We start from the raw sequence: 25454 nt of genomic DNA on the forward strand, positions 1-25454 counted from the left end.
CGCCATTACAAAGGAACTCCCTGTATTTTTTGCCCTAATGCGTAGCCCCGCTGGCCAGTTTGACACAGGATCATGAAAATTAGCACACATGTGTATCACCCCAAGACGCACAAAAAAGTCTCTTGGACCCCCCCTCCAAACCCAACAGGAAGTCCGCCATTTTGACTTTTGTGGCCATTTTGTGCCTATTTGTGACCCTGCTTCAAAACTTTTCACGCCTCACATACTTCATGCAATTGAGCTGAAATTTACTGTGTCCACTCAGGACACCATAGGGAATAGACACATTCCAAAACTCTTTCAAAAGTATTACCGTGTGGCGGGGGAGTGGCCTCAAAGTTGACCATTCGCCATTACAAAGGAACTCGCTGTGTTTTATGCAGTACTACCCATATACTTTATGCAATGTGGACAAAATCTTACACTACTGCTATGGACCCGAGTCTGAACAATTATATATGCTAATAGGATGATACGGTCATAGCGCCACCTACTGGTAGCAGGAAACTTTGGTTGTAAACATGTGTTTGTTGTATATCTGTGGAAATGAGAGGAGGAGAGCATAGCACAGGAGAGTATAGGAGACGAGAGCATAGGAGAGAAGACTGAGATGACCCAGCGGATCGCAAGGTGCGCGAGGGCCCGCAATGCTGCTTGCAGCTTTAATTTTTTTTTTTTTTTTCCCCCTCCGAGATCGCATTTTTGGAGGCCTTAACATGCCCAAAAACTCACCAAACTTGGTAGAAAAATTCATTCGCCCGAAAAATTTTGAAATTTGCTGACTTTTGAAATGCACATATATAAATGGCTCTATAGCGCCCCCAACGCGTAGCCCCTCTGGCCGGTTTGACACAGGATTATGAAAATTGGCACACATATGTATCACCTCAAGACGCACAAAAAAGTCTCTTGGACCCCCCCTCCAAACCCAACAGGAAGTCCGCCATTTGAAGGTTTGTGGCCATTTTTGGCGATGTGTGACCCTGCTGCCAAACTTTTCACGCCTCGCATACTTCATCGGATTGAGCTGAAATTCGCCGTGTCCACTCAGGACACCATAGGGAATAGACGCATTCCAAAACTCTTACAAAAGTCTGACGGTGTGGCCGGGGCGTGGCCTCAAAGTTTGACCATTTCTGAGGACACAGAAAGTCTCTATAACTTCTTCGTTTTCTGTCCGATCTGTACGAAATGTCACATGTATGATCAGAGTCTGACCCTAAAAACATCTATACAACAATATTGAGGCTTTGACAGAGCGCCACCTACTGGCTACACAAAATGTTGTGTTTTCATAGGTTTTTCTGCTTGCCCCTGTGGCCTGTTTTGAGTAGGGTTACGAAAATTGGCACACATGTTTATCACCCCAAGATGCACAAAAAAGTCTCTTGGACCCCCCCTCCAAACCCAACAGGAAGTCCGCCATTTTGAAATTTCTGTTAATTTTTGGCGATTTGTGACCCTGCTACAAAACTTTTCACGCCTCGCATACTTCATCCAATCAAGCTGAAAATCACTGTGTCCACTCAGGACACCATAGGGAATAGACGCATTCCAAAACTCTTACAAAAGTCTGACGGTGTGGTGGGGGCGTGGCCTCAAAGTTGACCATTCGCCATTACAAAAGAACTCCCTGTATTTTTTGCCCTAACGCGTAGCCCCTCTGGCCAGTTTGACACAAGATCATGAAAATTAGCACACATGTGTATCACCCCAAGACGCACAAAAAAGTCTCTTGGACCCCCCCTCCAAACCCAACAGGAAGTCCGCCATTTTGACTTTTGTGGCCATTTTTTGCCTATTTGTGACCCTGCTTCAAAACTTTTCACGCCTCACATACTTCTTGCAATTGAGCTGAAATTCACTGTGTCCACTCAGGACACCATAGGGAATAGACGCATTCCAAAACTCTTTCAAAAGTATTACCGTGTGGCGGGGGATTTGCCTCAAAGTTGACCATTCGCCATTACAAAGGAACTCGCTGTGTTTTATGCAGTACCACCCATATACTTTATGCAATGTGGCCAAAATCTTACACTACTGCTATGGACCCGAGTCTGAACAGTTATATATACTAATAGGATGATACGGTCATAGCGCCAACTACTGCTAACAGGAAAGATTGGTTGTAAATATGTGTTTGTTGTACACCTCTGCAAATGAGAGTAGAGGAGAGCATAGCACAGGAGAGTATGGGAGACAAGAGCATAGGAGAGAAGACAGCGATAGCCCCGCGGATCGCAAGGTGCGCGAGGGCCCGCAATGCTGCTTGCAGCTTTAATTTTTTTTTTTTTTTTTTTTTTTTTTTTTTTTTCCCCCTCCGAGATCGCATTTTTGGAGGCCTTAACATGCCCAAAAACTCACCAAACTTGGTAGAAAAATTCATTCGCCCGAAAAATTTTGAAATTTGCTGACTTTTGAAATGCACATATAAAAATGGCTCTATAGCGCCCCCAACGCGTAGCCCCTCTGGCCGGTTTGACACAGGATTATGAAAATTGGCACACATATGTATCACCTAGAGACGCACAAAAAAGTCTCTTGGACCCCCCCTCCAAACCCAACAGGAAGTCCGCCATTTGAAGGTTTGTGGCCATTTTTGGCGATGTGTGACCCTGCTGCCAAACTTTTCACGCCTCGCATACTTCAACGGATTGAGCTGAAATTCGCCGTGTCCACTTAGGACACCATAGGGAATAGACGCATTCCAAAACTCTTACAAAAGTCTGACGGTGTGGCCGGGGCGTGGCCTCAAAGTTTGACCATTTCTGAGGACACAGAAAGTCTCTATAACTTCTTCGTTTTCTGTCCGATCTGTACGAAATGTCACATGTATGATCAGAGTCTGACCCTAAACACATCTATACAACAATATTGAGGCTTTGACAGAGCGCCACCTACTGGCTACACAAAATGTTGTGTTTTCATAGGTTTTTCTGCCTGCCCCCCTGGCCTGTTTTGAGTAGGGTCATGAAAATTGGTACACATGTGTATCACCCCAAGATGCACAAAAAAGTCTCTTGGACCCCCCCTCCAAACCCAACAGGAAGTCCGCAATTTTGAAATTTCTGTTAATTTTTGGCGATTTGTGACCCTCCTACAAAACTTTTCACGCCTCGCATACTTCATCCAAATGAGCTAAAACTCACTGTGTCCACTCAGGACACCATAGGGAATAGACGCATTCAAAAACTCTTACAAAAGTCTGACGGTGTGGCGGGGGCGTGGCCTCAAAGTTGACCATTCGCCATTACAAAGGAACTCACTGTATTTATTGCCCTAATGCGTAGCCCCGCTGGCCAGTTTGACACAGGATCATGAGAATTAGCACACATGTGTATCACCCCAAGACGCACAAAAAAGTCTCTTGGACCCCCCCTCCAAACCCAACAGGAAGTCCACCATTTTGACTTTTGTGGCCATTTTTTGCCTATTTGTGACCCTGCTTCAAAACTTTTCACGCCTCACATACTTCATGCAATTGAGCTGAAATTCACTGTGTCCACTCAGGACACCACAGGGAATAGACGCATTCCAAAACTCTTACAAAAGTATTACAGTGTGGTGGGGGCGTGGCCTCAAAGTTGACCATTCGCCATTACAAAGGAACTCCCTGTATTTTTTGTCCTAACGCGTAGCCCCTCTGGCCAGTTTGACACAGGATCATGAAAATTAGCACACATGTGTATCACCCCAAGACGCACAAAAAAGTCTCTTGGACCCCCCCTCCAAACCCAACAGGAAGTCCGCCATTTTGACTTTTGTGGCCATTTTGTGCCTATTTGTGACCCTGCTTCAAAACTTTTCACGCCTCGCATACTTTATGCAATTGAGCTGAAATTCACTGTGTCCACTCAGGACACCATAGGGAATAGACGCATTCCAAAACTCTTTCAAAAGTATTACCATGTGGCAGGGGAGTGGCCTCAAAGTTGACCATTCGCCATTACAAAGGAACTTGCTGTGTTTTCTGCAGTACTACCCATATACTTTATGCAATGTGGACAAAATCTTACAGTACTGCTATGGACCTGAGTGTGAACAGATATATATGCTAATAGGATGATATGGTCATAGCGCCACCTACTGGTAGCAGGAAAGTTTGGTTGTAAACGTGTTCGTTGTATATCTGTGGAAATGAGAGGAGGAGAGCATAGGACAGGAGAGTATAGGAGACGAGAGCATAGGAGAGAAGACTGCGATGACCCCGCGGATCGCAAGGTGCGCGAGGGCCCGCAATGCTGCTTGCAGCTTTAATTTTTTTTTTTCTTCCTTCCCCCCCTTAGATCGCATTTTTGGGGGCCTTAACATGCCCAAAAACTCACCAAACTTGGTAGAAAAATTCATTCGCCCGAAAAATTTTGAAATTTGCTGACGTTTGAAACGCACATAGGAAAATGACTCTATAGCGCCCCCAACGCGTAGCCCCTCTGGCCAGTTTGACACAGGATTATGAAAATTAGCACACATATGTATCACCTCAAGACGCACAAAAAAGTCTCTTGGACCCCCCCTCCAAACCCAACAGGAAGTCCGCCATTTTACCTTTTGTGGCCATTTTTGGCGATGTGTGACCCTGCTGCCAAACTTTTCACGCCTCGCATACGTCATCGGATTGAGCTGAAATTCGCCGTGTCCACTCAGGACACTATAGGGAATAGACGCATTCCAAAACTCTTACAAAAGTCTGACGGTGTGGCTGGGGCGTGGCCTCAAAGTTTGACCATTTCTGAGGACACAGAAAGTCTCTATAACTTCTTCGTTTTCTGTCCGATCTGTACGAAATGTCACATGTATGATCAGAGTCTGACCCTAAACACATCTATACAACAATATTGAGGCTTTGACAGAGCGCCACCTACTGGCTACACAAAATGTTGTGTTTTCATAGGTTTTTTCTGCCTGCCCCCCTGGCCTGTTTTGAGTAGGGTCATGAAAATTGGCACACATGTGTATCACCACAAGATGCACAAAAAAGTCTCTTGGACCCCCCCTCCAAACCCAACAGGAAGTCCGCAATTTTGAAATTTCTGTTAATTTTTGGCGATTTGTGACCCTGCTGCAAAACTTTTCACGCCTCGCATACTTCATCCAAATGAGCTAAAACTCACTGTGTCCACTCAGGACACCATAGGGAATAGACGCATTCCAAAACTCTTACAAAAGTCTGACGGTGTGGCGGGGGCGTGGCCTCAAAGTTGACCATTCGCCATTACAAAGGAACTCACTGTATTTATTGCCCTAATGCGTAGCCCCGCTGGCCAGTTTGACACAGGATCATGACAATTAGCACACATGTGTATCACCCCAAGACGCACAAAAAAGTCTCTTGGACCCCCCCTCCAAACCCAACAGGAAGTCCACCATTTTGATTTTTTTTTGTAATTTTTACCGTTTTCTGACCCTGCTATAAAACTTTTCATGCCTCGCATACTTCATGCAATTGAGCTGAAATTCACTGTGTCCACTCAGGACACCATAGGGAATAGACGCATTCCAAAAGTCTTTCAAAAGTATTACCGTGTGGTGGGGGAGTGGCCTCAAAGTTGACCATTCGCCATTACAAAGGAACTAGCTGTGTTTTATGCAGTACTACCCATATACTTTATGCAATGTGGACAAAATCTTACACTACTGCTATGGACCCGAGTCTGAACAGATATATATGCTAATAGGATGATATGGTCATAGCGCCACCTACTGGTAGCAGGAAAGTTTGGTTGTAAACATGTGTTTGTTGTATATCTGTGGAAATGAGAGGAGGAGAGCATAGCACAGGAGAGTATAGGAGACGAGAGCATAGGAGAGAAGACTGCGATGACCCCGCGGATCGCAAGGTGCGCGAGGGCCCGCAATGCTGCTTGCAGCTTTAATTTTTTTTTTTTTTTTTTTTTTTTTTTCCCCCTCCGAGATCGCATTTTTGGAGGCCTTAACATGCCCAAAAACTCACCAAACTTGGTAGAAAAATTCATTCGCCCGAAAAATTTTGAAATTTGCTGACTTTTGAAATGCACATATAAAAATGGCTCTATAGCGCCCCCAACGCGTAGCCCCTCTGGCCGGTTTGACACAGGATTATGAAAATTGGCACACATATGTATCACCTCAAGACGCACAAAAAAGTCTCTTGGACCCCCCCTCCAAACCCAACAGGAAGTCCGCCATTTGAAGGTTTGTGGCCATTTTTGGCGATGTGTGACCCTGCTGCCAAACTTTTCACGCCTCGCATACTTCAACGGATTGAGCTGAAATTCGCCGTGTCCACTCAGGACACCATAGGGAATAGACGCATTCCAAAACTCTTACAAAAGTCTGACGGTGTGGCTGGGGCGTGGCCTCAAAGTTTGACCATTTCTGAGGACACAGAAAGTCTCTATAACTTCTTCGTTTTCTGTCCGATCTGTACGAAATGTCACATGTATGATCAGAGTCTGACCCTAAACACATCTGTACAACAATATTGAGGCTTTGACAGAGCGCCTCCTACTGGCTACACAAAATGTGGTGTTTTCATAGGTTTTTCTGCCTGCCCCCCTGGCCTGTTTTGAGTAGGGTCATGAAAATTGGCACACATGTGTATCACCCCAAGATGCACAAAAAAGTCTCTTGGACCCCCCCTCCAAACCCAACAGGAAGTCCGCCATTTTGAAATTTCTGTTAATTTTTGGCAATTTGTGACCCTGCTACAAAACTTTTCACGCCTCGCATACTTCATCCAATCAAGCTGAAAATCACTGTGTCCACTCAGGACACCATAGGGAATAGACGCATTCCAAAACTCTTACAAAAGTCTTACGGTGTGGTGGGGGCGTGGCCTCAAAGTTGACCATTCGCCATTACAAAAGAACTCCCTGTATTTTTTGCCCTAACGCGTAGCCCCTCTGGCCAGTTTGACACAGGATCATGAAAATTAGCACACATGTGTATCACCCCAAGACGCACAAAAAAGTCTCTTGGACCCCCCCTCCAAACCCAACAGGAAGTCCGCCATTTTGACTTTTGTGGCCATTTTTTGCCTATTTTTGACCCTGCTTCAAAACTTTTCATGCCTCACATACTTCATGCAATTGAGCTGAAATTCACTGTGTCCACTCAAGACACCATAGGGAATAGACGCATTCCAAAACTCTTTCAAAAGTATTACCGTGCGGTGGGGGCGTGGCCTCAAAATTGACCATTCGCCATTACAAAGGAACTCGCTGTGTTTTATGCAGTACTACCCATATACTTCATGCAATGTGGACAAAATCTTACACTACTGCTATGGACCCGAGTCTGAACAGATATATATGCTAATAGGATGATACGGTCATAGCGCCACCTACTGGTAGCAGGAAAGTTTGGTTGTAAACATGTGTTAGTTGTACATCTCTGCAAATGGGAGGAAAACAGAGCATAGGACAGGAGAGTATAGGAGACAAGAGCATAGGAGAGAAGACAGCAATAGCCCCGTGGATCGCAAGGTCTGCAAGGGCCCGCAATGCTGCTTGCAGCTTTAATTTGAGGTTGCAATTTCACTCCCCCTATGTTGTATTTCAATGACAAATACAAAACACTTTGCCAGTCCTGTGTGTTCGCTTTTTAGGCTTTAAGGTTCTGTTTTCATGGCACATGCACAGTGGGGGGATGAGGTTGGTATTATTTTCACAGGCATCCTAGAAGGAAGAACCCCTAAAAATAATATAACTAAATTTTTACTGTCCTTACCACAGATCGCTTTGTCTTATCCAGGAAGTACAGAATATTTAGCAACTATTTTTTTAATTATGTATATGAAATACTAACTGTAGATATTTCTGTATTTTGTATCTGGAGGCTCTTGGAGAAGACAAATTGCACCACGGTCCAAGTTGCTAAGATTTCCAGCCTTGACAAATGAATTTATATTTCATTAACAGAGAGTGTCTTATTTGGCGCCGACAATAATGAATCTGATAATTACAAATTAATAAAAAAAAAGGTCATGGTAAATTAACTCAAATGAACATTACAACGTCTGACAGAACAACATGGCACCGATAGTCAGTTCTTTTTTTCGTTTAAGCCTTTATTATTACTTTATGAAGACTGTCAATTGTCCATTGACATATAATAAATGCCAGCATTTATATGCATATTATCTATAGTGCTGGCTTCTTTTAAATTTGAAGATTTATATATTATCAGTTTTTTTTATTTGATGGTCTCTTAGGAAATGTGTGCAAAATGAATAACAGCCTGGCCTGTAGTGAGCCAACACTGTAATTATTGGATAAGCTGCTCTACCCCCTGAGCCACAGGCATGTATATTCAGTTTATTATATTCATATATTGAACTAAATGTGGTTTTTATGTTATTTTAAAGCCAGGGCCAGCATGCTAACCTGGATATTGTTTTATTCTAACATTGCATAAAACATTCCAGGTTGATAATTAAAGCAGTTGTGTGTCAGTGACAGTGTATAGATGAACTTGGTGTAGTCACTTTAGGTAAGTTGGGAGGTATAATAGTGCTTTTTGTAGAGAGATGCAGCTGCTCTGTCCATTTGATTGTCACCTGTCAGCGATGCTGGCAGCTGATTTTTCTCATTTTCATTCTCATATTTTTCTCCCAGGATAGCCATGGAAACCTACATCCGTCAGAGACAGCTCATCATTTCTCCGCTTATTCCTTCGCGAGTCATAGGAGAGAATGAGCCGCTCACTGCTGTTTTCAACAAAGTCATTGCTACGCGGGAGGTCAATCATAAAGGCCAGGGTAAAACGAAGTGCTCGCAGTCAGCATGTTCCCCTGTGATTTTCCGCGGGGTCGCTCAAAATTGACCTTTTTGTTTTGAGGAAAATAAATGATGTGTGAGAGGTCTACAAGGTGTATGCTTTTGGTGTCTGCCTCATTGAATTTCCTTACATGTTCACTGACAGGCCTGTTTGTGACCCTGAAGCTCCTCCCAGGGGACCTTGCTCAAGTCAGAAAGGACTACCCCCACTTTGTCGACCGCAGCACGGCTATCGTCAGGAAAATGGGCTTTCCAGAAATCATCCTCCCAGGTGAATTAAAGTCTGTTGTTGGGCATTGCGGTACATACGCTGTGGTCATGTTCTTTTTAATTGCTCACAGAGCTGTGAGAAGGGCTCATAATTTCTCAGTACAGCCGCCTGATCATCTGTCATCCTTTCTCCAGGAGACGTGAGGAATGATATTTATGTAACGTTGCTACAGGGAGAGTTTGACCGTGGTAAAAAGAAGACCCCCAAAAACGTTGAGGTGATACTGAGTGTGCATGACACTGAAGGGAATCCAATGGAGGTAAATAGACCAGGGACTGCAACAGCAGTTAATGCTCACCTAACTAGCTTATTAAAATCATGTTGCTGTAAATATTGTATCTTTTACCTTGGTTTTGCCATTACTCAGAAGGTAAAATTGACGTTGGGTGATTTAATTTTCATGTTGCCCTTTCAACGTTACACAAGGTCTTTGCTAATCTCTTCTCTTAAATGTGCGCAGAAGGCGATATTTCCTGGGGCTGGTTATGATAGCATAACAGAATACAAGTCGGTCATTTACTACCAGGTGAAACAGCCATGTTGGAATGAAACGGTAAAGGTAAGCTCAAGGACCCACGTCTGAATACAATGGATCTCAAGTTTTTTCAAATGGATTTACCATGCCTCAGTAAAATGTAATAATCACAGAATGTGCTGCTCATACAAATCTCCCACTAGATTTAGTGTTTTTCCATGTGTATAATCCTGTATTGACACTCTCTTTAATTCCCCTGACTTTCCCCTCCAAGGTGACGATTCCTATTGAGGACGTTAGCCGCTGCCACCTGAGGGTGATGTTTCGACACAGATCCTCACAGGACTGTAAGTGATTGTGCCTCATGTTTATGTAATCCTGACATGTAAAATACAGCCGGAGTGACTGTTGTGCATTGTTCCTTCCTCAGCGAGAGACAAATCAGAGAAGCCCTTTGGCATGGCCTTTGTCCGACTCATGAAAGAAGATGGTACCACGCTAAAAGATGGCAGGCATGAACTTATCGTCTATAAGGTAGTGTTGCATTATGTTGTACATTTTTATTTTACTGTAAATTCAGTTTTCTGAAGCTTAGAATAAGCAGGAAGTTATTTGTCTCTTTTATCTAATTATTCCCAAATCTGTCTTGAAAAGCTGACAATAGGTATATGGATTATGCATGAATTCCTCCTCAATCAATAAATATGAAATTAGATCTCTGTCGATCAATATGCTTCATGATTCATCCCCAGTTTATGAATTTCTTAGGTTGACATGAAAAAAACAGAGGATGCAAATGCTTACCTCAGCTTGCCAGCAACCTTGGCTGAAATGGAGGAAAAAGAGAAGCAAACCGGGAAGCAGTTCCACCATTCAGGAGTGATTCCTGTGACTAAAGACAGCTTCCAGATCGCCACGCTCACCTGCTCCACCAAACTCACTCAGAATGGTACCATCTTCCTAGTCTTCCTGTCTATGAATCTGTGTGTACTAATAGATATTCTGTCTAATGTCTTCTGTCAGAAATAAAACAGATTATGTGATGGATAGTGAAGCAGGACCATCAATCCCCACAGATTGCCTCAAAATTAATTAAACTGTGTTGCTAATATTTTGCTGATTCGTTGGTGTCATCTGATGCAGATCTAATTCAGTTTGTATTCAAATCTCAGGCTTTGAACACAATTATGATAACTGATGTTGAAACAGAGGTGGCGGTTATGTGTGTTTTCTTTTAGTGGATCTACTCGGCCTGTTAAACTGGAGGTCTAACCCAGGGGAGCTGGAACAGATTTTGCAGAGACTTATGGAGGTGGAAGGAGGTGAGATTGTCAAAGTAAGTCTTTTTTTTATTATCTATTATTTATCGTCTTATCTGCTGTCACCATTGTATAAATTGTCATGCTTTGTCATGCATGTTTTTTTCCATTTAATTATATCACATGCTATTTTACTTTATAAACATGTGTATGTATAATATTTAATAGTTCTGTTCATAGCTATAGTTTTGTGTAAATGACTGTTGTTTCTGTCCATAGTTCCTTCAGGACACTCTTGATGCTCTGTTCAACATCATGATGGAGACCTCAGAAAAGGACACCTATGATACCCTGGTGTTCAATGCCTTGGTTAGTATTTGCGGCCAGCAAACCTTTACCTGTTTTAGCATCAACGACTTGATGACTACCAGCGGAATCAGAGGGGGACAGGAGAAGGAAAAAGACAAAACTGAACAAAACTGTTTATTTTTCTTCCTCCAAAAGTGTATGTTTTGGAAAGGATACTTTCAACAGTAACAGTAAATGCATGCATTTCCTGTGAGTGCTTCTTAAAAGCCACACGATGGTTCATCAAAGCCACTTCTCAGATGATTGACTCAGTGTCTGAGCCAGCCCCTGAAACACACTACAGAATGTGTACACAGTTTATACATCCACCAGGACATAAATCCATCTGCAGAAGGTACACAGTACTGGTCCATTCTGTCCGCAGCTGTCTGTGTCCACATCTAAAAGGAAGTGTAATCCTGGCCTTTGATGTTGGAATGGGAGATGCAGGGTCCCACTATTTCTGTGTCTTCTGAAAGCAGTAATCTGACATTCACACTTTCACACTCAGGTGTGCGGTGGTGACAAAGTAATCAGGGTTTAACTCTCTCAGCTCTTGTGTCACATAAGAATTTCCGGCACTTTGCATGTGTGACACTATGAATGGCTTTTAGAAGTGACTGCCTGAAACTGTGTTTTCTCCTCCCCACCTTTACATCATATCATGTCTTGACCTTCTTGGAGATGGCTGGCTTTTCACTGTCTATCCAAATGTGGCCATTCAAAACTGCTATAAACGTATCTTGTTGGGCTTTTGTCAGACTATAGGCTCACTTCCTTTAAATGATTGTGCCTTTAATCCTTGGATTAAAATCCAAAATGTGTATGTATGCAAATGGCTATAATTCCTAAATTGTTAAAGCCACACGTTTGTCAAAACCCCTGTGAATTCTTGACTCTATTCACATCTGTGTTTCATTTCAACGTGGTGGTTTTTTGGACAGAGGCTAAAAAAAACTTCTCATTATTCTAACATTTATGAACCTGACTGTACAAAAACCGTAGCAAGGTCATCAGTGTTTATTGTGGTTTTGTCAGTGGTGATTTTCCAACATTGTGATTCGGACCTAAGCAGTGTAAACAAACTCTGTTTCAGTCTCTGTTTAATTCAATAACATTCGACAAAAAATATATGTAAATGAGAACAGCCTTTTTGGGAATTTGGCTTGATGTAGATACGTATATGTGAGCACAGGGAGTAGGAAAGAACCAAACCAATTTAAGGTCTGACAAAAAGCCAGCTCAGTTAAGGTTTCACTGAAAAAAGGCAACATGAAAACACACCAAGGCAATGTTTACTGGTTTAAAAATTGTCTGTGTAATGCTATATGTATTTGTATAATTGGCGTCCTTGCTACATCACTGTGCAGCATTTCCACTTTATTTTACAAAGCTTGCTAGCTTAGCAAATTGAGACCTTTATCCAGGGTTGAGTCATCATCATCATCATCATATAGGACATAAGGATAGAAAAAGCAATTGATATCTTTGATTAAAAAAAGTAAATATATATGTATGTATATGTATATATATGTATATGTGTATATATATATATATATGTATATGTATATATATGTGTATATATATGTATATGTATATGTATATATATATATGATAAGGCCTGAAAGAGAGACAGCTACTGTTAGTGTGCACATGTTTGCAAGGCTCTGATTTTGGCTCTGATATTGTTTCTTCTCAGGTATTTATAATCTCACTCATTGGTGACATCAAATTCCAGCACTTTAACCCAGTCCTGGAAACTTACATCAACAAGCACTTCAGTGCCACTTTGGCTTACATGTGAGTCCCTCGTTCTGCATTTTCCAGCTTTGATGACTTATGCTGTTTAATTTTAGTTCTTTTTGCTCCTTTCCTCTTGCTCTTCCACCCACACCCAAATTACCAGCACACCATGATGCCTGATTTATTCACTTTCTCAGGAAGCTAACCAGGGTGCTTAACTACTACGTGGGCCATGCAGAGGAGCCCACCCTGACTGAGAGGCTCTACGCTGCACTCAAAGCTCTCAAGTACCTCTTCAGGTTTATTGTACAGTCCCGGGTTCTCTATCTCAGGTATCAGGGCGCTGCCACACAAAAATGCACTTTCATTTTGTGAGGATGACTTCTTATGATGTGTTGCCTGCTCTTCATCCTTAGATTCTATGGGAACAGTGAAGATGGAGACGCTTTCTTCAGCTCCATTCACACCCTTTTCCTCTCATTCAACACTCTCATGGACAGACCACTGGACGAGGGAGTGAAAATAAAGGTAAGCCTAAGATATGTGGTGGATTTTGTTTTGTTGAAGTAGATATCTGTGAAAAAAGACATAATTTTCTAGTGTCAAAATAAAAAAAATATACAGACAGTCACTTCGAAGATGCTGCTTCACTTTTTAGTCTTTGTGTCTTTCTGTTCTGCATACAAGTGCAGTTATCCAGCTGTGAAAAAGAGGTTCGCTATTGGAGCCATGGTATTGAAAATTTGCACAAATTAACTGCACAATAACATGAGATCCCTGCTGGTGGTCTCACTAAGGCGAGGAAAAAGCTCTGTTGAAATTTTGTACAAGAGAATAAAAAAGAATCATCCCACGCTTCAAATTGATGAGACCTGATTCTTTGCTTTTTTCAGGGGGCAATATTGAAGTACCTCCCCAGCATCATTAATGACATCCAGACTGTGTTTGATCCTGTGGAGCTCAGGTAATTCTCCAGAGGCTTTGCACAGCAGGAAATGATAATTGCCTGTCTCCATGCAAATTGTCATATTTACTTCTGAGTAAAGGAGGCGTTATTTTCAATTCTTGCTGCCGTAACCTCATCTTGTTGCATGTGCTGCTTATTAGTCCTGACTCTAATTATTAGATGTGAAATGTGAATCACATTAAGATTGTCACAGCTACTCTTACGGTTTACTCTCATGTTTCATTTTTTTTTCTTTTCAGCGTTCTCCTTACGAAGTTCATTGAGAGCATTCCTGACTCTCAGCTCGTGCGTCAGAAGCTGGGATGTATGTGTAAAATGGTGGAGAGTGACCTTTTCAGGCAGCCAGGTAAGAGAGTCCTTGAGGCTCGAAAAGCACATAATGACATTTCACACAAGATGAAAGAGGGGGAAAAAAACCTCTGCTCCACATTACAGTCATACACAAGTTTGTCAGGTCAGCCCATTAACAGCAAATGTACTGTGTGATCCAGTGAGCACCATTTTTCTCTGCTCCATTGCCACAGATTGTCGAGATGTGCTTCTGCCGCTTGTCACCGACCAGCTGAGCGGGCAGCTGGATGATCATTCTAGTAAACCTGACCATGAGGCCTGTGTGCAGCTACTCAGCACAGTGTTGGACAGCCTGGACCGCAAAGACGTGGTGAGAAGACGCAGTGAGATTACAAGTGTTCATCTGGTCAGAGTGAGGTGGTGGACAGTTAAAACGACCACAAGATGAGGGTAGAGAACTCAGGCATTCACACAGGCGTCTCAGAGTAAACTGCTGCTTTTCTGTGCCGCCACGGGCCAGTTAGGGTTATTCAGGCCTCTGTTCAGAGGTGATGTGGGCACATCGAATAGGGAGGAGAACTGCAGTGCAGGCACAGAGAATGCTGAAGGAATTACTTATCCCATTTGGCCTGGGCGAACTTTTGGGGTGCCCCGGAGAAACTGGAGCTGGAGGAGAGAAATGCCTGAGCTGCTTTCCTAAGACTGCCACTCCTTTGACATACACCCTGATATGATGAAGCAGATTTCCTTACGTTTGCCTAGGATTTGAAATATTTAATTAATGGAATGGATTAATGGAATTCAGCTCTGCGCAGCAACATCTCTTCCCACACAGGATGTCGTGCAGTAACTGTATTGTTTTCTCTTTAAAACATTAGAAAATAATGACAAATCATCACATGTCTTGAGCCACAGGGGATTCTTTTTTTTGTCTGAAAAACAGTCCAAAACACAAAGGTGTTTTTGTTACTATAAATCAGAACAAAGGAAAATATGCTCACAGCCACAGAGGTAAATCCTTGGCATTTGTGGTTGATCTAAACCACTGTCAATATAGTATTATATAATGCTGGTTAATTTGACAGTAACGTAACTAGTTAATTAATGAACTTTAATATCATCTGTCAAATATGTTTTATGGTCAGTCTAATGACTGCTTGGTAAAACATTAACATCAGAAAATGGAAAGAAATCTGAATCTATTATTGCAATTTATTTTTGACCATTGTTATTTTTGTAATATTTAATGAACAATCAGATATTCCTGTGGTTTAACATACACAATTAGAACATGCCTGTGGACCAATTATTGCTTTTATTTAAATACTCTAAAATATTAATCAACTATCAAAGCACTTTTTGCCAGACAGTAGATGATTACAGCTCAGACATTTCAGCTGCAAAAGAACTTCCATTCATGTTTATGTTATACTGGAGACAGAACAAGTCTGTCAAAACATGGGAAAATAATGTCAGCACTACAAAAATGAATCAAACAAGACAGCCTTTTAACAGTGACAGCTCTGCAGCTTGCCTGTGTATGTATGTGTTTGAGCTGAGACTATTGTGCTTGTGCAGGGTCCAACCAGAGGGCACGTTCAGCTGATAATGGAGCGGCTTCTTCGCAGGGTTAATCGCACTGTCATCAGCATGGACAGATCCTCCCCTCTCATTGTAAGATACACCATGATGTCACAGCTGAAATATGTCCTTGACAGCGACATGAATATTAATGACAATGACATCAACAATTGCCAAGTATAGTTGAATGTGTAGAAGAAGTGCTTCAAAGGCAGTTCTTTGAAGGATATTTTACTGTGAAATCTTTTGACTAATAGTGCTCTCCTCTGTGGCAGGGCCACTATCTTGCCTGCATGACGGCCATCCTGAAGCAAATGGATGACATGCATTACGCCCACTACATCAGCACCTTCAAGACTAGACAGGATATCATTGTAAGTGTCTTGGTTACTCCCCTGTTGGCTACAACTTGTCCTGAAACACCTCATCAATAACGGACATTAAACCACCCAGGCCACTTACTGCTCCTTAAGAGAATATTGATTATAGACATTTGGTGCAGTGGATTGGACTGACATGCAGAGGATGTCATTGTGTCTCCATTAAGCTGTGGGTGCATTATGTGTGACTGACATGTAGCAGCAATGCTTTTTTTTTTTAATTAATGTTTGTTTTGTTAGTTTTGATTTGTCTAAAGAAACAGTGCAAAACTTGCAGCACCGATTTTTATGTTCCTTCTTAAGGACTTCCTTATGGAGACATTCATCATGTTTAAAGACCTCATGGGAAATGTCTTCGCTACTGACTGGATGATCATGAACCTGGTTCAGATGCGGGTTTTCCTGAGGGCCATTATTCAGTACTCTGATGTCCTCAATATGTATTTCCTGGATCAGGCACATTTTGAACTACAGGTGCGTCCCGTCCTCCACTGCATGGGTAGAGGTTACATTTTTTATTAAACACAAAATCAGAATCTAGTGTTATGAGAAGGTAATTATGGTATTAATAATTGAAAACCTCGCTTCCCTCGCAGCTGTGGAATAACTACTTTCATTTGACCGTGGCGTTCCTCACACACAAGACACTGCAGTTGGAATCCTTCTCTCAAGAGAAAAGAAATAAGATACTGAACAAGTGAGATCATTTGTAACGTATCAAAAAAGATGATTTATAGAGGAAGGAGACTTCATTTCACAACTCTTTAAATTTGCCACAGGTATGGAGACATGAGGAAGGCTGTTGGATTTAAGATCAGAGATATGTGGTACAACCTTGGTGAGTGTTTTGAAGCTGCCATTATCACAGAGTTTGTGCAGTTGTTTATTCAGGCCCTGCCAGTAATGCAAGGGGAACAACAAGACAATATTTTTTATTGTCCAGTTTCACAGTGTGTTGTTTACCACATTATTAGTTTTGTCCTGTATTTGTTGAGAAATGAAGAGGCAGCTTATTGCCTTCTGAAATCATACTATGATATTTCAGCGTTATAATGTTTCTGCTCCCTCAGGCCCCCACAAAATGAAGTTCATCCCGGCCATGGTCGGACCCATCCTGGAGGTTACACTGGTTCCTGAACCAGAACTGAGGAAAGCTACCATTCCTATCTTTTTTGATATGATGCAGTGCGAGCACAACTTCAGCCCTGGTCGAACATTTGAAACGGTGAGAAGCTGTCTCTCAAGTTCAGCACTTTGGTGCTTTTTTGTTTGAATTTGCTGCTCCTGGCTGAATATGACATTTGTGAGTGTGTGTGTGTGTGTTTTATGAAATTCTCTTCTCATCTTTGCAGTTTGAGAACGAACTGATAACAAAATTGGATCAAGAGGTAGAAGGAGGCCAAGGGGATGAGCAGTACAAAGTCCTACTGGAGAAAACGTAAGGCAGGGGAGCAGATCAAACGGAACATATTTCATATATTCTGAAGTTTGTTTTAGTACAACACACCAATCAAAAATCCAATTCTGTCTGATGGGGATTTCACATAGGATTGCAACAAAGGCCTCTCTGATTGTGTTTTGATAAGGTCCTTAAGGCGTCCACGGACAAGACAGTCTATTAGTATTTAAGCATCTTCTAATCAATAGTAAGCGTTGTGCACCAAGTGTATGAGATGATGATAATTGCCAAAATAAACACGCTGGGCTCGTCAGGTGGAAAAAAACAAACTTTGGCCAACTGATGAACTACAAATAACCCTTTACAGCTGAGCCGTGGGCTAATGAGGGATGCTTGCTTGTATGTGCAGACTGCTGGATCACTGTAGACGCCACAGGTACCTGTCCCAGTCAGGAGAGGAGCTAGCTCTGCTGCTGAGCAGCTTGCTGGAAAACCTCCTAGCATACCGCACCATCACACATGACGAAAGCCCCGAGCACCGCATGAGCTGCACTGTCAATGTCCTGGTAAGTACTGGTAGTAGTAAACACTAGTTGTGTATGTCCCTTAAGTAATCTGTGCAACAGAATAAAAAGATTTTTTATATATATCTCTGTAGAATTTCTACAAAGAAAAAAAGAGGGAGGACATTTATATCCGGTGAGTCAGATGGAGAAATGGAGAGTCTTGTTTTTGGGCCAACAGGCTAGCTGGGTCTAACTGCTGTGCTCTTGTAACCAGGTACTTGTACAAGCTGCGCGATTTGCACCTGGACTGTGAGAACTACACAGAGGCTGCGTACACGCTGCTGCTACATGCTGAATTATTGGAGGTCTCTGACATGCTTCTGCTTAAGAGAGAACAAGCAGTTTCCTTTTGTCTTTGCTGATATGTTTTTTATTGTATTTTCTCTTTCCCAGTGGTCTGACAAACCTTGTGCACTTCATCTGATACCACGGGATGGGGAGCAAGTGGGGACCCAACAGGAGCTCAAAGAAAGGCTCTTCCAGGAAATCATATGTTACTTGGACAAGGGCAAGGTGATTATCATCTGACCTACATGTCAGCTGTAGTCTTAGCATAAATGTCCACAAAGTTAGGATGGTGAAACTTCAGGAGGTTACACAAGCTCACACACCAACCACACAACTCTGTTTCGTGTGGTTGCTGCATATCAACAGTCGTCTCTTAAAGCTGCGAGGTCGAAGTTTCACCCATGAAAGCAGTAAGAGCCAGATGGTCTAAAGTCTAGCTTGGTCCTCTTGTGTATTCCTGTTCATGTTTTATGTCCTCCACTTTTAACTGAGTGATGCACATGTCTTCTTAGATGTGGGAGAAAGCCATTGAGCTGGGCAAACAGCTGGCCAAGATGCATGAGAGCCACATGTTTGACTTCATGGAGTTGAGCCAGCTGCTGGTAAGAGGGCACAAGCATTACAGTTCAGTCATAACAAGTCATGAAACCTCGTGAAGACTCTGGGCTTTATAGTCCGACGTGAAAACAGCGCAGCTGATTTTATTCTTAGAACCTGGATGGCCTTGTATTTAAGGCCTCAAAAGAGGAGGAGTTTGTTGATGTTTTTACTGTGCTGTTAATGTGTTATGGGGAAGGTAGTTATACACTCCCTCAGCATTAGTCACCATAAAAGAAACTGAAAGGTTTCATTTTGTAACCACTAGCAGACTAATTACAACAAACTCTGTACATATTGCAGCTAACAACCTTCTTTGTCTTCTGCTGCAGAAAAAACAAGCCCAGTTCTTTGAGAATATAATGCATGCCATGCGTCCGCAGCCAGAGTACTTTGCTGTTGGATATTACGGCCTTGGATTTCCTTCTTTCCTCAGGGTAAGAAAATGATTACCTGTTTCAATAAATACAGACTAGGAGAAACCCTCGTGTGCTCGTGCTTATGCAATGAGCTGGCTTTTTGAAAAATTTCTTGGGGCAATGTGCAATAACGCTGATAAAGGTTATTGGCTTTTTGATGACACAAGAGAATGTCAGAATGAATACTGTCCGGTCAAAGCTTTACAAAGGCACGCCTCTCATATATTATGGAAAATAAGCTTCATCCTAATTCTCTCCTTTTTATTGACTTTCCCTTGGTGTGTTTACACATTGAATATTCTGCTGCAGAACAAGATGTTCATCTATCGAGGGAAAGAGTACGAGTGGCTGGAAGACTTCAGCTTAAAGCTGCTCTCACGGTTTCCTAATGCAGTCCGGATGACTAGCACAGCGCCCCCTGGAGACAACATATGCAACTCCTCTGGACAGTGTATCCTTTAATAAGTGTCAAGATTTCTGGATACATTGTGTCGCCCTTTAAGGATGGACATTTATGTTTTTGAGTTAAATATCTGAAAAATGAATAAGATGGAGTTCCAACCACGGTTAGTTGAATTAGCCTCACCTGTACTTTTGTTTATAGCTAGTAAATGGCAGCACGTTGAGATGGTAGACCAAGCTGGTGAACGTGCTTTTGAGTGTAAACATGTTAGCATCAGCTTAAAACTTCCTTGTGCCAAAAATCTGACTGCATACCATTAGCTTTGCTTCTCCTCATTGTTCTAATCTTATCCTTAGCTGGACTTCTCAGACATCCAGTGTTTTACTGTCAAGCCTGTTCTCACATTGCCACGCCAGTTTAAAGACAAGGGGGTTCCAGAGCAGATATTAAAGTGCGAAACGGAACACTTAAAGGCTGATTTATTTTCTTGTGAATATCCTAGGATTTATAGTTCTCTGGGCAAAGTGCTAACTTGGTGCCGTCCTTTCCTGTTCTCTCGCAGCTATTACAGAACCAATGAAGTGGACCAGTTCCAGTATTCCAGGCCTTTCAGGAAAGGTGAAAAGGACCCAGGCAATGAATTTGCAGTGAGCACTTTTTAAATTTACTTTAGAGCAGTAAATGTGTAAGCACACAACCATATTTTGTGTGTAATGTAAAAAACAGCCATATGTATGCACATACCTCACTCTGAAGATTAATAAAGGTATGAAAATGTCAACCCTTTATACTTTATTGGTATTTATTTTGCCCTACAGACCATGTGGATCGAAAGGACAAGTTACATTACTGCCTATCGCTTCCCAGGGATTCTCAAATGGTTTGAAGTCAAATGTGTCTCTGTGGTAAGAAGCAGACGTGATGTGCAACTTTTTTCTGGTCTTGTCACAAAATGCTAAACTAACGACTATTATCCTTGATGTAATTCTTGTCTGGTGGGCAGGAGGAGATCAGTCCTTTGGACAATGCCATAGAAGCAATGGAGATGGCCAACGAAAAGCTGAGTAACCTTGTGCAGCAGCAAGCCTGTGATCACTCGCTGTCCATCAACCCATTGTCCATGATGCTCAGCGGCATTGTTGACCCTGCCGTCATGGGGGGCTTCTCCAACTATGAGAAGGTTTGACTTTTTAATTAATCCTCTGAAGAGAGCAAAAATAGGTAAAGAAATAAATATCTTCATTTAGTTGCATCTTATTAGGATGGATGTGTTGGAGTAACCTTGGAACAAACAGAGATATAATAATCACAAGCATCACAGGGAATCTAATTAAAAATTGAATAGGAACTGCTGACAAGGTCAGGGTTAACATGCTGATGTGTAGCCTCCTAGTTCTATGTGTTAGCACAAAGATGCCTAAATAGACTGAAGCTAAACTATATACTATAACACTAAACTCAACAAATCTGATAATTAAATATTATCAAATCAAATATTGCCAAACTGATTATGTCTTTGTGAATTACAGCAAAAAAGAGCTTCAGCTAATTGTTTCATCAAACCTGATCCTACACCTGCTTTTAGAGACCTTATGTGTCACAGTATCTAACTGTTTTTACTTATTATATATACTATATACTATATTACTACATGCAATTACACCACAGACAGTATAAACTATGAATGAAGCTTCTTTGATGTCAAGCTGTAAAGGGTCTAAGGGGACTGTTTTGAGTCCCTGTGGGATGACCATGATCTGTGATGATCACAGTCTGCTTCCAAATGCTCCAAATACAGGGATGGAGATGGAGCACAAGTGGAGCTGAGGCAGGCAGTAGCAGCTTGTGCTGTGCATTGTTCACGCACCTGTTCCGCAGTCACACCTCTTAATTTTGTGTAATTTTAAATTGATATAATTAAAACAAGTGACTTAAAAAAAAAACTCACCCGGTTCGAAAAAAGGAGCAAAACATAAAAACAATCTTCAGAAGTAGTGATTTTTCTAAGAAATGTAAATATATTTACTCTTACATTTTAATAGCACTACAAACCACTTTATAAATCCATTTTTCAGAGTGCAGTGTATTAAAGTCTCAGGCTCAGGTTGGGTGCACAGTTTGCCCTGAAGTATTTTGTTTTTTTCAAAAAGATTATAATGTGATCAAAAACTGCCAGACTAATAAAACATGAATCATCATAAATGAATGAATTTGTAAATCCTATTTTTTTCATTAGCATGACTTCTGGCTAGCCTCTTGCCTGTTATGAGCCACAAAGTTGTATTCACAAGGGATCCTCTGTGGCCTCTTTGTCATGCAGTGGAAAACTGTTCATTGATGCTTGCAGCCATATTTTTAGAGCTGCACGCTGAAAAAAGGCTGTAGAATTCTAATCCTATTTCATCCTCTGTAGGCATTCTTCACAGACACCTACATCCAAGAACACCCAGGTGACCAGGAACGTATCGAGGTCCTTAAACACCTCATCGCCCTGCAGGTAAATCCTTCCGCCATCATTGTCATTGACACTGGCCTCAAGCAGAACATTTTTTTGTAACACTCGAGTGCCCGTCTTTTCCTTCAGGTCCCTCTTTTGGCAGATGGAATCCGCATCCATGGGGAGAAGGCGACGGAGCAGCTGAAGCCCTTACACAATCGCCTGGTTACTTGCTTCCAAGACCTTCGGGAGAAAGTAGAGAAGCATTATGGCGTCATAACCTTGGTGCGTTGCCAACAGCAAACTCAATTTAATGTAAGAGGGTGCCAACTTAAGCTATTGGCCCTCTTGCCTTCCTATCAAATGCTTCTCATTCAAAGCAGAGTGTACATTATATTAGTGCAGGACCATAAATCTTCCTTTAGCCAGTCTATTGCGACCTGTGTTTTGCCTGTCATTGTGCTTCTCCCCTGCCAAGATTCCTGATGATGCTTAATCCCATTTGTGTGTCCCAGCCCTGCTCTCTCACTGAGAAAAAGAAAAGTCGCGTGGGCTCCGGGGTGATGCCCTACATCCTGTCCTCCACCCTGCGCCGCATGTCCACTGTCTCAACCCTCTCCAACGCTTCCTCAGGCCTCTCCAGCAGCTCTGCATCCTCAGATGGACCCTCGTACATTTCCTCCCAAGAGTCAGTGCATGCATCCCTCTCCCTGCTTTTATTGACTGATTTTTTTTTCACCTCACAGCAGAAAGTGATTTTTTTTTTTCGCTCTAAATTTACAAATAGTTCCTTGTTGTCCCGCCCCAGCGATCGCAGGGTGTCTGTCCTGTCCCGCTCAGAGGAGGACAACAGGATCGCAAGAAAGAACCGGAAGGAGTGGAGTGTGAGCAAATCACAGGTGCTACTGGAGAGAGACACAGATGTAGATGGGGTAAAGACTGTATTTATACATATATGAGCCCTGCTATTTTATTTTCACATACAGGTAAACATGGTGCTCTCATGTGATTATATAGCCTGTTTATATAGTGTAACACAAAGGTCTTGTCACTCACTTGTTTTTGCTGTGAATCAACTGTCAATCTTTTATTCTAGAGTCCTCCAGAGAAGCAGCAGAGACCCAAGAGTTTACAATTAGGGGACCGGCGGCTCACCCTCTCACTCTTCCAGGGCGTTTCATCCCAGCTCAGCCTGTCTAACCCTCTCAGCCCGCTACCTGCCTCCCCACACACGCCGCGCAGCTCCAGTATGTAGCAAAAGAAACACCGCTTTGACAAGCATCACACTGCATGTCATCATTTTAGTTTCTCTTAAAAATATGCCATGCACACAGAAAAAAGGAGAATCACACTAACCTTGTGTAAGCACATTCTGGTCTATAGCCCTAATGAGGTCACACACTCTTATGCATGCCATATGAAAAGCTCGTGTTTCCTTTTTCCTGTGGTAGGTTATTCATCACTTCTCAGTGACAATGATGCCAATACCCTTGACACCCCAGAGACCCCCCCACCCATGCCTCCGAAGAAACACCCACATGAGATTGACAACCCTGGATTCTCTTCAGAGGTACATGTGCTCAGAGAAAATAGCAACCACTCACTTATGCATATTTATTGGCATGTAAACGCTGAAATATTCTGTTTTTATTTTTATGTGAATTCCTAACACGAAAACTCTTCCCTCTTTTCCCACAGTTCACTCCTCCACTACCAATGAAAATCGAGAGCAAACCACCTCCACCACCTCCAAAGACACGGAAGTCCATGTTCCCCTCGTAAGAACACCCCCTCTCAGTAAGGCTGTGCCTCTATGCACATTGCTTGCCTAATTCTCTGATTTATCTGTTATGGAGGCACACTTTTATATGTGGCATTGAGCCACAGGTAGGGTCCAGATTGCACAACAGTCTGCGTGGGATGAATGCAAGACTTTCAGCTGGAAAAAGTCACTCAAGATTCAAAGCTGTCTTTTGTTCTTAAGTTTTATCTTTTGTTTTGTCATTACGCTGCAAGGAAGGATATGTGTGGGCTTAGGAGGGTACTACTGTGCAAAAGTAAATATATAATGTTCAGAACAGCCATGGATAACAGACGAAACTACTATTTTTTAATCACTCGCAGGGAAAAGGAATGACCAATGTTGTAATGTAATATTTGATTTTTATGTGTGTACAGACTGACACTGGATGACTCGTATTCCCTCCTCCCTAGCATTCCATATCTGAACAGGAAAAAAAGCTGCATTAGATACATGTCAAACCTAATCAAGAGCAGGGAATACAATGTTTAGAATGTAACTGTAGGTTTGATATGTAGTTTTTTTGTCCATTGATAATGTTCAGTTGCGTCAAAACAACTTTCCCGAGACACTGGATGGCATTATTGAATGTGGTGCATTTGATGTTTATGTGTGGACTGAATACTGTAACGTATGCTTCCAGACCACAGCACATCGAGTTCATGGTGTGTTGAGTAGATGGATGTCTTGCTTTTTTGAAAAATACACACAATTTGCCTATTTATATTTCTGAGGAATAACACTCTGTAGAAAAGCAAATATAATCTCAAAGTTTGTTTTTGATTTTAAAGTTAAGCTAATTCTTTGCAGTTGTGATGCTAAGCTAACCGCACAGATGATATAAAATATGTAGCATGTACATGTCATTCATCATAATGGCCAGCAGGGGGCGGCAACTCTTGATGAGTTTATGAACCTAGGTGTCAAGTGACAAGGGATGTTCTACATCCATTGGTTTCTCATTTAGATTGGCCCCTTCATTCCAATATTAACAGGCAACGTTAATATCTGTAACATGTCGTAGAATCTTCTTCTACTTTTCCAGGATTTCAACTCGGTTCTTTAAGGAACTATAAACACTGTACGGTACAAGCATGGAAGCATCTGAACCAACTCAGGTGATTTTATCGATACTGAAATTAAATTATTGCTGTTCTTAATTTGATTATTTCTACCGCTTTGCACACCCATCGTTTAATTTTATTGCCGTTCAACATACTGCGCTGTCTTTTTCTAAGAAGCAATACAAAGTGATAAATCTATGCATGTTTTGAAATTATCAAGATGAATTGATACATGTTTTTGTTTTGTTTTAGAAATGTTTAAATTGTTTTATAAGGGATTATTTTCTTTGTATATTTCCTAACGAGCATCACATACATTTTATACAAACAATGCCTCAAGAGATTTATGATGATCTTTTTTATGAACAAACTGTTGTTGACTCAACAAGAATAAAGAGTTTTCAAAATG

At 41.9% G+C, this 25454-nt stretch overlaps 1 protein-coding gene across 4 annotated transcripts in view; it reads left to right on the top strand.

The window, feature by feature from the left end:
- Nucleotides 1-25454, top strand: part of dock5 (dedicator of cytokinesis 5) — a 39752-nt gene extending 14298 nt beyond the window's left edge. The window contains exons 12-51 of one of the 4 annotated variants that reach the window (XM_028413653.1): nt 8595-8737; nt 8902-9027; nt 9162-9286; nt 9488-9586; nt 9777-9849; nt 9933-10036; nt 10271-10451; nt 10741-10838; nt 11041-11130; nt 12809-12909; nt 13050-13184; nt 13269-13380; nt 13746-13816; nt 14059-14165; nt 14344-14480; nt 15689-15784; nt 15967-16065; nt 16375-16545; nt 16668-16768; nt 16851-16909; nt 17142-17296; nt 17424-17509; nt 17880-18036; nt 18129-18169; nt 18251-18341; nt 18430-18549; nt 18837-18926; nt 19254-19358; nt 19650-19791; nt 20113-20194; nt 20306-20390; nt 20562-20648; nt 20747-20923; nt 22157-22240; nt 22328-22465; nt 22696-22868; nt 22968-23112; nt 23277-23427; nt 23632-23750; nt 23879-25454. In XM_028413653.1, the coding sequence (XP_028269454.1) occupies nt 8595-8737; nt 8902-9027; nt 9162-9286; nt 9488-9586; nt 9777-9849; nt 9933-10036; nt 10271-10451; nt 10741-10838; nt 11041-11130; nt 12809-12909; nt 13050-13184; nt 13269-13380; nt 13746-13816; nt 14059-14165; nt 14344-14480; nt 15689-15784; nt 15967-16065; nt 16375-16545; nt 16668-16768; nt 16851-16909; nt 17142-17296; nt 17424-17509; nt 17880-18036; nt 18129-18169; nt 18251-18341; nt 18430-18549; nt 18837-18926; nt 19254-19358; nt 19650-19791; nt 20113-20194; nt 20306-20390; nt 20562-20648; nt 20747-20923; nt 22157-22240; nt 22328-22465; nt 22696-22868; nt 22968-23112; nt 23277-23427; nt 23632-23750; nt 23879-23962 (4540 nt within the window). In that variant the 3' untranslated portion in view covers nt 23963-25454. The remainder of the gene's footprint in view (nt 1-8594; nt 8738-8901; nt 9028-9161; nt 9287-9487; nt 9587-9776; nt 9850-9932; nt 10037-10270; nt 10452-10740; nt 10839-11040; nt 11131-12808; nt 12910-13049; nt 13185-13268; nt 13381-13745; nt 13817-14058; nt 14166-14343; nt 14481-15688; nt 15785-15966; nt 16066-16374; nt 16546-16667; nt 16769-16850; nt 16910-17141; nt 17297-17423; nt 17510-17879; nt 18037-18128; nt 18170-18250; nt 18342-18429; nt 18550-18836; nt 18927-19253; nt 19359-19649; nt 19792-20112; nt 20195-20305; nt 20391-20561; nt 20649-20746; nt 20924-22156; nt 22241-22327; nt 22466-22695; nt 22869-22967; nt 23113-23276; nt 23428-23631; nt 23751-23878) is intronic. The other 3 variants (XM_028413655.1, XM_028413654.1, XM_028413656.1) reach the window with 3 other exon arrangements.

The sequence above is a fragment of the Parambassis ranga genome, chromosome 9, assembly GCF_900634625.1.
Source record: "Parambassis ranga chromosome 9, fParRan2.1, whole genome shotgun sequence".
Taxonomy (NCBI): domain Eukaryota; kingdom Metazoa; phylum Chordata; class Actinopteri; family Ambassidae; genus Parambassis; species Parambassis ranga.